The sequence below is a fragment of the Panthera onca genome, chromosome C1, assembly GCF_046562875.1.
Source record: "Panthera onca isolate mPanOnc1 chromosome C1, mPanOnc1 haplotype 2, whole genome shotgun sequence".
Taxonomy (NCBI): Eukaryota; Metazoa; Chordata; class Mammalia; order Carnivora; family Felidae; genus Panthera; species Panthera onca.
Window position 1 is genome coordinate 35,499,737 of NC_138346.1, and position 14,345 is coordinate 35,514,081.

Below are 14,345 nucleotides of genomic sequence, written 5' to 3' on the forward strand. Positions count from 1 at the left end.
TATTATTACTTTTATTCATTAATGAACAAAAAGTAGTCACTACGATAAGATAAGAAAAAAATTAAAGGTGTACAAACTAAAGCAGAGAAGGGGAAACTGTCCCTATTACAATATATATAATATATAATAAAGTTATATTCATAGAAAATGGAAAAAAAAACCTACAGATAAACTATTAAAATTAATAGCAAGGTCACTGGAAACAAGGTTGATATTCAAAAATTAATTGTACTTCTATATACTAGCATCAAGAAGAATATTAAAGTTAAAAACAAGAACATTCAGGGGTGCCTGGGTGGCTCAGTTGGTTGACCACCCAACTTTGGTTCAGATCATGATCTCACAGTTTGTGAGTGTGAGCCCTGCATCAGGCTCACTGCTATCAGGGTAGAGCCCACTTCGGATCCTCTGTCCCCCCTACCTCTGCCCTTCCCCTGTTCACACTCTCTTTCCCAAAAACAAATAAACATTTATAAATAAATAAATAAAACCAATAACATTCAGAATAGCACTAAAGATCAGGTAAGTAGGAAAAAATCTAAGACATGCAATAACTACTCAAAAAAGTATAAAACTATGAGAGAATATACATAATATCTAAATAAACAATGATATACCATGTTCATTGATGGAACATTCAATTTTATAAAATGTCAATTTTCCCCAAACTGAACTATATTCTATATAATCCCAATCAAAATTCCAAAACTGAAAGAGAGAGCGTGTGTGTGTATAAACTGATAAGCTGATTCTAAAATTCACTTGGAAATGCAAAGGGGTCAAAAGAGCTAAGATAATGTTCAAGAACAAAAACCTAAATAAAGAAAATGGATACTGACACTATCAAACATCAAGACTTATTACAAAGCTAGTAATTAAGATGATGTGATATTGACAAAACTCATATAATAGAATATTGAGTTCAGAAACGGGCCCATACACATCCAGTCATCTGACTTATGATACAGATAATACTGCAGTGAAGTGGGGAAAGGGTGGTCTTTTCATTAAATGATACAAGGTCAACAGGATTTACACATGAAAAAAATGACCCTTCCCTCACATCATACCCAAAATTCTAAGTAGACTGAAGATCTAAACATGAAAGGAAGGGCGCCTGGGTGGCTCAGTTGGTTAAGCATCTAATTTCATTAAGCTCAGGTCATGATCTCACAGATCGTGAGTTCGAGTCCCGCATTGGGTGAGCTGAAGCCCTGCCTCGGGTGAGTGCGAGGTCTGCTTCTTTCTCTTTTTCTCTCTCTGCTCCTTGAAGGATTCTCTCTCTCTCCTTCTCTCTTTGCCCTTGCTCCCTTGTGTCTGCTCTCTCTCAAAAAATTTAAAAAGAAAAATTAAAGGGAAGTTAATAAAGCTTGCTATTTACTTATTTGTTTATTTTCTTCCCATTATAATTAAGCTTTTAAAAGAAAACATAAGGGAATGTCTCATGACCTTCCAATTGGTAACGATTTTCTTGAAAGGCCACAGAAAGTAGTAACCATGAGGGGCAAAACAGAGACATATAAAGCAGATTCTTATAAATAACTTCTGTTCATCTAAAGACACCATTAAGAGAATGACAAGGCAAGCCAGAGTAAAAGATATTTGTAATTTACACACAATGTATAGAAACTGCAAATCTTAAAAAAGAAAGAAAGAAAGAAAGAAAGAAAGAAAGAAAGAAAGAAAGAAAGAAAAAGACAATCTAACAGAAAATAAACATATAAACAGGTGCTTAACTTCATTGTTTATCAAGGAAATGAATGATTAATTATTATGGCTCAGTATGGCTAAACTGAAAAAGACGGTAACAAGTGTTGATGGAGATACAGAACAGGAATTCTTATACATTATTAGGAATGTAAATTGGTATAACCCCTTTAGAAAACTGTTTGGCAGGTTCTCCTAAAGCCAAATATATGTAAAACCCAGTAATTCTACTCCTAGGTGTATACCCAACAGAAATCTGTATGTGCATCCATCAAAAGGCTTATATATGACAGCGCTGTTTGTAACAAACAGGCCAAAACAAAAACAAAGTAAATGCTCATCATCTTAAGGATGAATAAATGATGGGATAATCATCCAACATTACACAGCAGTGAGAATGCCTGATCTACAAGTACATACAACAATACAGATGAATCTCACAAACATAATGCTCAACAAAATAAGCCAGAGATAAAAATACATGTTTTATGATTTCACTATAAGAAGTTTCAAATGAGCCAAAATTGTTCAATCTGTGATGTTAGAAGTCAGGATAATGTTCATACTTGGGTGGGTGGTGAGTAGTGACTAGAAAGGATCACAGAGCAGGCGTCTGAAGTACTGGCTATGTTCTGTTTCTTGGTCTGGATACTAATTATACAACAGTGTTTACTTATGAAAATTCACCACGGCTCTAAGATTTTACAACTTTTCTAATATTTCTAATATCTATATTATACTCCAATTTCTACTAAAAAATGAAATTTTTTATAGCGCAAGAGGACACTTAATTGGAAAATGTGTGCATAATGACAGCCAAGATATTCTTAAAAAACAAAAAACTAAGTAAAGGAACTACAGGACAGTAAAATGTATCTATTTTTTTTTTTAACGTTTATTTATTTTTGAGACAGAGAGAGACAGAGCATGAACGGGGAAGGGGCAGAGAGAGAGGGAGACACAGAATCGGAAGCAGGCTCCAGGCTCTGAGCCATCAGCCCAGAGCCCGACACGGGGCTCGAACTCACGGACCGCGAGATCATGACCTGAGCCGAAGTCGGACGCTTAACCGACTGAGCCACCCAGGCGCCCCAAAATGTATCTATTTTAAAACTACAGCAATTAGGGGTGCCTGAGTGGCTCAGCTGGTTATGGGACCGACTCCTGATTTTAGTCCAGGTCATGATCTTGTGGTTCATGAGTTTGAGCCCCATGTTGGGCTCCTCTGCTATCAGTGTGAAGCCTGCTTGGGATTCATATTCTCTCTCTCTCTCTCTCTCTCTCTCTCTCTTCCCTTCCATTGCCCCTCCCCCACCCTCAAAAAATAAACATAAAGAATAGAGAGTGACACAGTAGATACAGAATTTTTTACTATTTTTTACTATGTTACAGATAGCATTTCAATATGTAAGTGCATTTACTTGTGCATTTAAATAAAAGCATTAAACCTGTAAATGACATAACAAAGAATTCTGTCTCTAACAGACAAGAGAATTTTAATCAATGCCATCAATTCATTAAGTCATTTTATCTCTCTGGACTTCAGAAATTGTCTTTAAAATGACAGGTTTGAAATAAGCTGTTTACTATGATTCATAATCAAATTAATCAAGAAGTGGTAAATTTTGGTTAGGAAATAGCAATGATGAAAGTTAATTTTAAAGCTTAGAGCAGTATTCAAGATAATAAAGATAGAAATAGTTACCAGATTTACCCAGCATAAAACGAGGCCAGTGGGGACTTAAGGAAAAAGAAAGAAAAGAACTAACGAGTAGCAGATACTACAGATGCACATAGTTACTGAATTTATGGGTAAGCTTCCTTGGAGCCCTGGAGATAAAACCTGTACCAAGAAACTACAGATCATCTCATTCCTACCTTACTAGGCAACTACAGGTTGATGAAACTCAAAATATTGTACAACATACACAAACACAATGTGCTACATAAAAAATCTAAACACTCTGGGGGTGCCTGGGTGGCTCTGTTGGTTAAACGTCCGACTTTAGCTCAGGTCATGATCTCCCGGTTTGTGAGTTTGAGCCCCGTGTCAGGCTCTGTGCTGACAGCTCAGAGCCTGGAGTCTGCTTCTGACCTTGTGTCTTCTCCTCTCTCTGCCCCTCCCATGCTCATGCTCTGTCTCTCTCTGTCTCTCAATGATAAATACGTTAAAAAATGATAAACATTAAAAAAAATTAAAAAAAAAAATCTAAACACTCTGAACCAGTATAATTCAAACCCATGTAACTAAAGGTTCACCTTTGGCTCTTTCTTCTCTACAGTCTATGGGAAAGCTGAATATTATTTCAAAGTTTAAAACTGAACTCTATTAGATTATGCTTCCAATTTCTTTCACTGGTACAATGTTAACAAGTATTTCATTACTTATTTTTAAATGTTTTTCTATGTTTCAAGGAAGAAGACCCAAATAAAAACTGTTCAAAGTTTTATCTAGGTAGAGGTGTGCAAGTATTTAACCAAGTTTGAAGCAATTACCTTGCAAATGGAAGTCGCATCAACTTGTACTGTTTACTAGTCCGTTTCTTCTTGCTACTTGGCAGTAGAAAGGGACTCTGGTGAAACTATTTTTGAAATAAAGAATAAAGAAAAGGAAAAGGAAAAAAATTTCTAATCTCATTAAATGTTTGTTATTGAAGCACCAAATTATACAAGTATACCAATAGCAATAGAACAATTCTTGCATTAGCCTTTGATAGCTGAATGAGAATAATGTGATAAGATTAAACATAGTTCATCCTTTATCATGCCATCCAAAGATAATCATTACTACGATTTTGGTACATAAACTCCCAAATAAATTGTCTTCTGTGCATATGAATAAATATACCTGTGTATACCTATATAATATCTTGACATAAATATGCAATATGCTCATGCCACATATGCATTGTGTAACATATGATTGCACTTTATAATCCATATTTCTTAATGGTCTTTTACATTTAAAGTCTGGGTGATTTTAATATATCTTTTAAATTTTTGCTTATCTATAGTATTTTCTAAATTTTCTCAGACATTTTTTGAACATGTTTTATTTATTTAATAAAGATCATAAAATTAAGCAACACACAACTATGTTTTATTATGGTGCTAACCTGTAATAGAAACAAGGGTATAACCAAATCAACAAACTAACTTTGATATTCACATGGAAATGCAAAGAACCCGGAATAGCTAAAACAACTTTGAAAAAGAAGCAGTTGGAGGGTTATAATTGACATAGTATAGTATTAGCATAAAGACAGACAAAAAGATCAGTGAAATATAAGAGTCCAGAAATAGACCCACACATATTTGGTCAATTAATTTTTGAAAAAGGTACAAAAGCCAAATGAGGAGCCTAGACTTCCATACTCACCAGGCTATCACAAGGCAACTGTCCTCCAAACTGTACTGTCAGAAAAGGCCAAGAAGAGAGGTGGGACATCCCAGGGGTAATGAGGATACCCCCTGTACCAGCAATGTCAGTGGAGAACACATGGGGACTCTGGACTTCCATTCTTACTTGCTAATAACAAGGAGCCCTTTTCCTCTACTCTAGGGTGGGGATAGAAGAGGTCTAGTAGAACCATTCTTTTCACCACTCTTCAATAATAACAACCTCCCCCTTTATGATTCCCCCAATCCTGCTGTCAGTGGAGGCCATGAAGTCATGAGGCACCCTACTCTGTCCCAGCCAGGGTGGTGTTAGCCTGAAGTCCTAGCTCCATCCATCAGTGAGGAGACACCCTCTCCACCAGGGTGACAACAGAAACTGAGTGGGGAACCTAAACTTTGACCCCTCCAACTTGGCAGTAGGTGGCACATCCCTTTATCACTGGCATTATGATACTATCAAATGGTGCCTGTCAAAACAGAATGTTTAAATAAGATCTGGAGTTTCTTAATACAATACCCAAAAGGCCAAGATGTTTTTTTTTTTCTTGAGAGAGTATGAGCAGAGGAGGGGCAGAGAAGGAGAGAGAGAGAATCCTAAGCAGGTCCTACACTGTCAGCGTGGAGCCTGATAAAGAGCTGGAACCCATGATCCCGTGAGACCATGACCTGAGCCAAAACCAAGAGTCAGATGCTTACCCGACTGAGCCATCTAGGCACCTCCCAAGATAATTTAATATAAAATAACTCATTGCACCAAGAATTAGGAAAAGGCCTAAATTTGAAAATTATAAATTTGAAAATGAAAAGACAATCAACAGACAGCAACAACAAGATAATAATACAGCACCAACATTAAGATGCTGGAATTACCTAACAAGGATTTTAAAGCAACCATCATAAAAATGTTTCAATAAACAATGACAAACATGCTTAAAACAAATGAAAAAAATAGAAAATCTTGCAAAGAAACAGAAAATCTCAGCAAATAAAAAGAAGATATAAAAAAGAAACAAAAATACAATAACCAAAATAAAATAAGTTAAAAACTCAATGGACTCAAAAACAGAGGGGGAAAAATCTGCGAACTTGAACAGAAAGCAACAGAAAGCATCCAATGTGAGCAAGAGAGAAGCAACTGAAAATAATTAAGAGGTTCAGGGATTTATGGGACTATAACAAAAGATATAACACTCATGTCACTGAAGTCCCAAAAGGAGATAAAGACGGCAGACGTGAAAAAGTTTGAGAGAGAGAACGGCTGAAAATGTCCCAAACTTGGCAAAAGTAATCAAACCACATATTTAAGCCGAGTGAATCCTCAAAATGCTACAACTTTAAGAAATCCATGCAAGGATACATCATAGTCATATTTCTCAAAACTAAAGATAAAAATCTTCAGAGCACTGTGAAAAAATGGCACCTTCCTACAGTTATTAAAGAATGAAAAAAAAAAAAAATAAGCATCTGACTCAGGTAAAGAAGTAACAATAAAATAAACCACAGGAAAGGGGAAGAAAGGACTTACTACTCAAGATAAAAGCAAAAATTAGTAAGTTTGAAACAACAAAATAAAATTAAAGGTTGAAAATTAAACCCCAAAGATTACTATTTTAAAAAAGAAAAAAATAAATAAATAAATGAAAAAAACCACAAGCACCTAAACTAGTAGGGGAAAAAAAAAAAAGGAAAAGCCCAAAATACACAAAATTAGTCAACTGGGAAAATATAACACAGACAAAATTAAAAAATAACAGACTACTTTGGTCAACTCTGTGCAAATCAATTTGAAAACATGTCTGAGATAATAATTCTAAGGAAATATAACTGAATAAAACCAACCACAAAAGAAAGAAATTTTCCCAAGCAAACTAATATCCATAGAAGAAATAAAGTTAACAAAGTGTGACCATTCCTACCAAGAAAGACCCAGGTCTAGATGGTTCCACAGAATTCTATGAAGCATTTAAAGAAAAAATAATTCTAATACTGTACCATCTTTCCAGATCATAGGAAAAGGAAAACATCCAAATTCCAGTTCATATATATTTTTATCAATGCCTGAAGACTGTATAAAAAGAAAATCTCACTTGTGAATTAACAATAAAAAAAATTCCTAAACAAAGCACTGGCAAAAAGAATTTAGCAGCACATTGTAAGAATAATAAATCATTTCTGAAATTTATTCTAGAATTACAAAATTAGGAAAGCTACTAAAATAAATTATCATAATACACCTAAAAAGAGAGACCATATGATTATCATCATAGATGCTAAAAAAAGTATTTTACATTGTTTATCATTTTTTTATTTAAAAAGCTAAATGGGGGCACCAGGATGGCTCAGTCAATTAAGCAACCGACTCCTGATTTCAGCTCAGGTCATGATCTCAACAGTTCGTGAAATCGAGAGCTGCCTCAGGCTCCACACGGACAGCACAGAGCCTGCTTGGTATTCTCTCTCTCCGTCTCTCCCTCTCTCCCTCTCTCTCTCTCTCTCTCTTCTCTGCTTGCATGCATGCACTCTCTCTCAAAATAAATAAACTTAAAATAAAAAGCTAAATAACATATAAGATAAATATGTACATTACCCTTAAAAAAAGGGATCGTTTTTAAAAAAAATATATTTTACTTTTTAATTTTTTTAAATGTTTATTTATTTTGAGAGAGACAGCATGATTGGGGGAAGGGCAGAGAGAGAGGGAGAGAGAGGATCCATGTGCTGTCAGCACAGAGCCTGTCATGGGCTCAATCCCAAAAACCAAGAGATCGTGACCTGAGCTGAAATTAAGTGTCAGCAGCTTAACTGACTGAGCCACCCAGAGCCACAAAAACAGGATCATTCTCAATGAGGAAACACTATCCAACATTTTATTAAAATTTATTGCTTTCTATTATGTTCTAGACATTGTTGTTATATAGACAGAAATTCTATACTCAAGAATCTTATGTTCTGGTAAGATGAGTAATAAAATTAATGAGTAAAATTATGTCATATAGTGTTAAGTTCTAAAGAGAAAAATTAAAGCAGAGAAGCAGAGTATAAAATGTAGGGGCAGGGATGGGGAAGGATTCAAATTTATATAAGGTTGCCAGGGAAGGCTTGACTGAAGTCACTCTTGAGTCAAGATTTGCAGGAAGTAGGGAGTAGGCCATATGAAAGAAGAACAAGACCAAGGGCCCAGAGGTGGCAGCTTGCCTGTGTTTGAAGAGTGGGAGGAGGCCTGCAGATTGAAGATGTTAAAGAGCGGAAGGAGGAGAGTAGTCAATGAGGTGAGAGAAAGAACACAAGTTTCAGTATTCAGACAATAATAGGCAATAGATCACATGGGAAGCCACTGGAGAGCTTTCAGCAGAGACTTCTGTTTTAACAGTATTAATCTGGCTGCTACGCTGGGAAGAGAATATAGAGGCAAGGCAGAAGCAAGAAGCCCACGTTGGGATGCCACTCCAAGAACTTGGGTAAGAGAAAATGGGGGCTTGGATGGGTGGTGAAAGTGAGGGTTGTGAGAAGTGGTTAAGACTCTGGACTGAGCTTTAAGCAGCACTAAAACCATTTGCTAAGGGATCAGGTACAGGATGTGAGGAAAAAACAGGAAAACAGAATTGCAGTTACCTGAAATGAAGACCCCCAAAAGGAACTGGTTTGGTGGCAAGTGCAAAATTTAAGATACCTCTTAGACATCCAAATAGAAATGCGAAATAAGTAGTGGACTAGGTATTGTCTGGAGTTCAGAGGAGATGGGGAGGCTGCAGATGCAAATTTGGGAGTCATCAGCATTTAACAATAATCAGATCCATGAGAATGGATGAATCATTTAGGGAACAAATGTAGATAGAAGAAAGAAGTCCAAGAACTGAGTTCTGGGGCACCCAAAATTTAGCAGTCAGGAAAATAAAGAGGAAACAGCAAACAGACTAAAAATGAATAATCAGAAAGGTAGGAAGAAACATAGGAGAATATAGTGTTGTAAAAGTCACATGAAGGTCAACGTAAGGACCAAGAACTATCAAGAGGTTTTGGTAACATGGAGGTCAATTTCCAGAAAAGCACTTTTAGTGGAGTGGTGATGAAACTCCAATTGTTGTGGGTTCAAGAGAAACTGGAGACAGTGTGAACAATTCTCTCAGAGTTTTGCTATAAAGGAGAAAAATGAGAAAGTAGCTGGGGGTGGGGAGTTATTTGGAGTAAGAGGTTTCATTTTGTTTTGTTTTATTTTTTAAAGACGGGAGATAACATTTTTGCTTCCTGATAGGAATAATCCAGGAGAGAGGGAAAAAATTAATAATGCAAGAGGAAAGGGCATTCTACACTAATGTGAAGCCAAGCAAAAGACAACCCAAGTATCCAACATAGTGTTGGATAGTGTTAAATAGATTAGAGGTCCACTCTGGATCTATCCTAAATAGCACTGGAAAAGAATGAGGAAGCATTTCTTGTAATCATATGGCAAGATCTTCAAGACAGGTCACATTAAAAAAAAGTAAGGCATAGGACAAGGCATTAGGGATAGTATATTATCTTTTGTGTAAGAAAGAAAATTAAGAAAATATTTATATGTTTTGTTTTAATATAAAGAAACAAAGCAGTTACATGTAGGTAGTGTGGGGAGATGAAAGGAGGAAGAATAAAGTGGCTGAAAGCAGAACAGAAGCTTATATGAGATTTCATTCTATATACTTCATTATATTGTTCTGATATTAGAACATCTATAGTCCCCATCATTCTCTTCCCCAAATAAAAAGGAACTACAAAACTCAAAACTTGATATGCAAAAGTTAGTCTGTTAAATAGCAAGTCTAAGAAAGTAGATCCCAAAGTTATATGCTGTCCCTTCATCATCCAGCTCCTCCATTTACTGTTTTTACCTTCTTCTAAATCCAGATGCTGATCTCAGCCTTGAGTTCTCCAAAGAGAGCCACACAAAAAGCATCGGGAATAAAGTTGACTTTACTAAATATTTTTTAAAGAACTAGTGGAAGGAAGGAGCTTTGTATCACATAATTCACAAGTAGTTGAGCAATGCTTTTAGGGCTATCTGTTCTCCAAAGTTCCTCCAGATCTTGCTAATTAATTAGCTTCTTTCCCTTACTCTCTAAGTCAATTCCTGTACTAACTTTAGACTCCCCACTGCTATATCTGATTCTGATCTTAGTAATTTATTCAAGGCAACTTGATTCAGCCCTGCAAGCTGATCAGCAAAACAGAGCCCCCTCCCTGACTCTGCCTACCCACCCACCCACCCAGTGAAAAGCAAGCATCTCTTCTCCTTAGAGGATACTAAATGTATAAGGTATTCCTCTGTTCACTGGTTGTACTAGGTATCAAATTTATAATGCTAAGAGCTACATCTCCTGTGAACATTATTTCACTGGGACATGTACGCAAATCTTTTCTGTATCCAAATGTGGATGAAGTTAGGAGATAAAAGTACACATTCTTTGGCTAGCTTTTATAAAGCTTCTGACAAAGGAGCTAACCACTGATCACAAAAGTTGAAAGAGTTCCTATTTTCTTACCAGAAAGACTATGTATTTAAAAGCCTTATAAATGACTAAAAATAAGTTTTTAAAAGGAGAGATTTGCAGAAAATTAGAAAACACAGGAAGATGCACACACAATAATAAAAAAGTAATGACAGCTAACATTTATTGCATTCTTCCTATTGTGAGGACACATGCTAGCCACATTTAACTCTCACACTAATTCTTCATAGATGTACTACCATTAGCCACACTAGGCACAAGAGGACAACTAAGATTCAGAATTAAATGCCAAAGTCACAGGACCAGGAAGTTAACAGAGCTGGGAGCTAAATATAGGCAATTCCATTTATTTTATTTATTTAATTTTAACGTTTATTTATTTTTGAGAGAGACAGAGACAGAATGCAAGTGGGTTAGGGACAGAGAGAGAGGGAGACACAGAATCCGAAGCAGGCTCCAAGCCATCAGCACAGAGCCCAATGTGGGGCCCGAACCCACAGAGCTGCGAGATCGTGACCTGAGCCGAAGTCAGACACTCAACCGACTGAGCCACCCAGGCGCCCCGGCAATTCCATTTAAAAGCTGCCCTATAAAGCACTAAACTCCATTACTATCAAGAAATTTACCTACAATTGGGACTTCACTAACCTTTCTTCAGTTTATTTATTATGTATATTTTGCCTTCTCATTAGATACTACTTTACAACAATTATGTTTCCTATTTAGATAATTGAGTTAACTTCACTAATATTTGGCTTTCCTCCCTTCCTAATTTTACTACTGATTATATTTTCGTGATAGATTACAAGAGGTATTTAACTATCGATATTAATGCTTTATCTGCTATATGTTTAATTTTCCCAGTCTGCCATTGGCTTTTTATTTTTATGATTTTTAGCCTTCTAAGAATGTTCTTTGAGAAAATCCACCAATAGTTTCCTTTATGCCTTTTACTTGCTTTGTTTCTAGGTATAGAAAGGCCTCTCCTATTTAAAATGAATATATTTGTATTTCTTATTTTATATGATTTCTTTTTTTACATTTAAATCCATCTAGAATTTATTTTAGAGAATGGTATATAGTAGGATCTGCCTCTATTTTTTCCCCCAAAATAGTTGTTCAATTGTACCCATCTTTTTTTTTTAATAACACAAATCCTTTTCTAATTTGAAATACTACTTTTCTATCAATGTCTTTTTTAGCTGTGTTTTAGTTGTTCAGGGGCCATTATGTTCCACTGAGCTGTCTAATCCCGTGTTACTTCTAATCAAAACCTAATTTTTATGTAAAAATTTCAATAAACCAATTATGCCATATGATAATGTGCTGTTAGCCAGTTAAAATTGGTGTTATCATTTCTTTGCACAAAGTTTAAGTTAGTTTAATGCTACTTAATCTTAATTATCCTTAGTAATGCTTAAAAAATTACACTACTTACATATAAACTCTACTTACCTCAGAAAGAGTGCTCATTTCAATTGCAGTTATCAAGTTATTGTTCATGAGTGCTTCTATTTCTATAAGTTTCTTATTCTGTGTTAAAATAAAGACACTTTTAATCAATTAAGATTTGGAGTTTATTATACCATACATGTATGGATGTCATCAGTTGAGAAGACTTAGAAAATAACTGAGATCACACTGAAATAAAAAGGTACTACATGCTATAGTTCAAACACACACACACACACACACACACACACACACACACACCCCTTGAATGCTTCTGAGTTCTCAATAATAAATTTTCCTACGAACATTTCTCTTTCTTCTCACAGTAATAATACATCCTACAGCAAGTTAACATAGTTTATCAAGGAATTGAACACTCATGAATAGTAGATCAATTTTTCCATTTTAAATTAACTTCTGCTCATTTTGGTGTTAGATCTATAAATTGCAGCCTAGCTAACCATTGGCTCTTACTGACCTGTCCGTGGACAGAGTTGGAAATTGGAAGGGAAAACAACGACTACAATCTTCATTCTATTTGGTGTGTAGCCAGTGAAATGCTGGGATTAAAGAGAATACAAACACTCTGGGAACTCCCCTCTTTTCATTGGAGGAATTATGCCCATTGTTGTAATGCACCAAGTTTTGCTAATGATAAACAACCAAATAATGATCAAGGTATTATACTGGTTTGCAGGGCTGTAAGTGACATTTAGAATGTAGAGTTAAAGACACCTATTTTATTACCCATTAAGTTTGTCCACTAACATGGCATATTCTTTCAATAATTTTTTACAATAATTAGATATTTGAAAAACACTTTTAGAGCTTCTTTAATAACACAGTTAAGATTTTAGTTATAATTTAGAATTCAAACACAATATAGTATTCATACCAAATTATTTAGTTTTAGGCGAAGAAATGCATTCTCAAAATTCAGTTTCTCCACTTCTTTTTGCAATAGCGTTTTTTCAGTTGTAACCCTTCGAGAATTTTCTTTTTCTCTACTAAGAGCTTGAGCTAATGCCCTGTTGTTGTGCTTTAAAGAAATTTTGAAAATGGAAGAATTATCTGTAAAAAAAATTTTTAAGTTAATATTGAACTTATACCTTGTTTTCATATCCTTATAAAACTATTTTAGGCAACATATATTTCACTTATAAGTCTTAACTAAAGGCTGGAAAACAACAGAATGACAATATTAAAAAAAAAATGTATACAGACCAGAAATAAAAGCCAGACAGAAGATGAAGAACAAACGAACTGTAAGGAATGCAGAATGTTGTAAATAGAGTTAGGGATAAAGGATGTCTAGGACAGATGCAGGATCCTAGATAATTAGACCAGTCATAAAAACTAAATCTTGATACTTGCTGCCCTACCTTCCCTCCTACTTTGACTAGGAGGTAGAATGGAGAAGCTGATTCCAAAGCTCTAACTGGAGATATCCCATAGGTATTAGGGTAGCCATTAAAATCTTAAAGTCAGTTTCTGTGGCTCCAGAATGGAACACATCAGTTAATGCTTCCAAAGCCCATTTTTCAAAATTTTGAGTGAAAGGGACCATAATGAGTGTAAAGTTGGACAGACCATCTAAACCCTGTGGGATTTTCTATTGCTACCCTAAATATCCAATTCTTATTTCTTGGCATTTACTGCAATCTAAACTTGATGCCTTCTCTTTACAAGCACTATGTAAATATAATTTAAATCAGAAATGCTTCTGTGTTGTTAGAGAAATTTAATCGTGAATTCCTTGGTAAAGCTCACCTTAAATATAGTGTGTTCCCTTAGTACACATAAACCATACTTACATTTTCATAATTTAGATTTAAATGCTACTATTCAACAACATATCCCACTGAATGGAAGTTTAGTATCTATAAAATAAGTTTATAAAAGTAATAACATATTTTAAATATTCAAGCATTGTTTGGGCATCAAAAAAAGGGTCCAAAAAAGTACTTTATCTTTTGCATAAAGAAAGTAGTTTCACACAGCCACCCTTGACACAGAAAACAGACTAGAACGAAAACAGACTAGAACCAGTTTAAGACTTCCAGAGCTAAAGGATAATATTTTCCTGTCGCACTCCTCAAACTCCGGATGTTCCTTCATAATAGTGAGTGTGCAATGGTCCTGCCAAAGAGAATAGCAAACAGCCACTACACAAGGTGGTCTAATATACCACATGATTCTAGAGACCTGGGTAGGAGCAACATTAAGATTTAAAGATACTCAGGAGGTTCAGCTATTTCAGAGGGCACACACAATTACCCTTCAAACATGTTATATCTACAGGAA

General features: G+C 35.3%; 1 protein-coding gene across 7 annotated transcripts in view; it reads right to left on the reverse strand.

The window, feature by feature from the left end:
• The window catches only part of SGO2 (shugoshin 2), a 68,406-nt gene that overhangs the window by 23,556 nt on the left and 30,505 nt on the right, over nt 1-14,345 (reverse strand). For all 7 annotated transcript variants that reach the window (XM_060622869.3, XM_060622867.3, XM_060622862.3 and 4 more), the window contains 3 exons: nt 12,937-13,112; nt 12,045-12,122; nt 4,204-4,289 (listed from right to left, as the gene is read on the reverse strand). In XM_060622869.3, the coding sequence (XP_060478852.3) occupies nt 4,204-4,289; nt 12,045-12,122; nt 12,937-13,112 (340 nt within the window). The remainder of the gene's footprint in view (nt 1-4,203; nt 4,290-12,044; nt 12,123-12,936; nt 13,113-14,345) is intronic.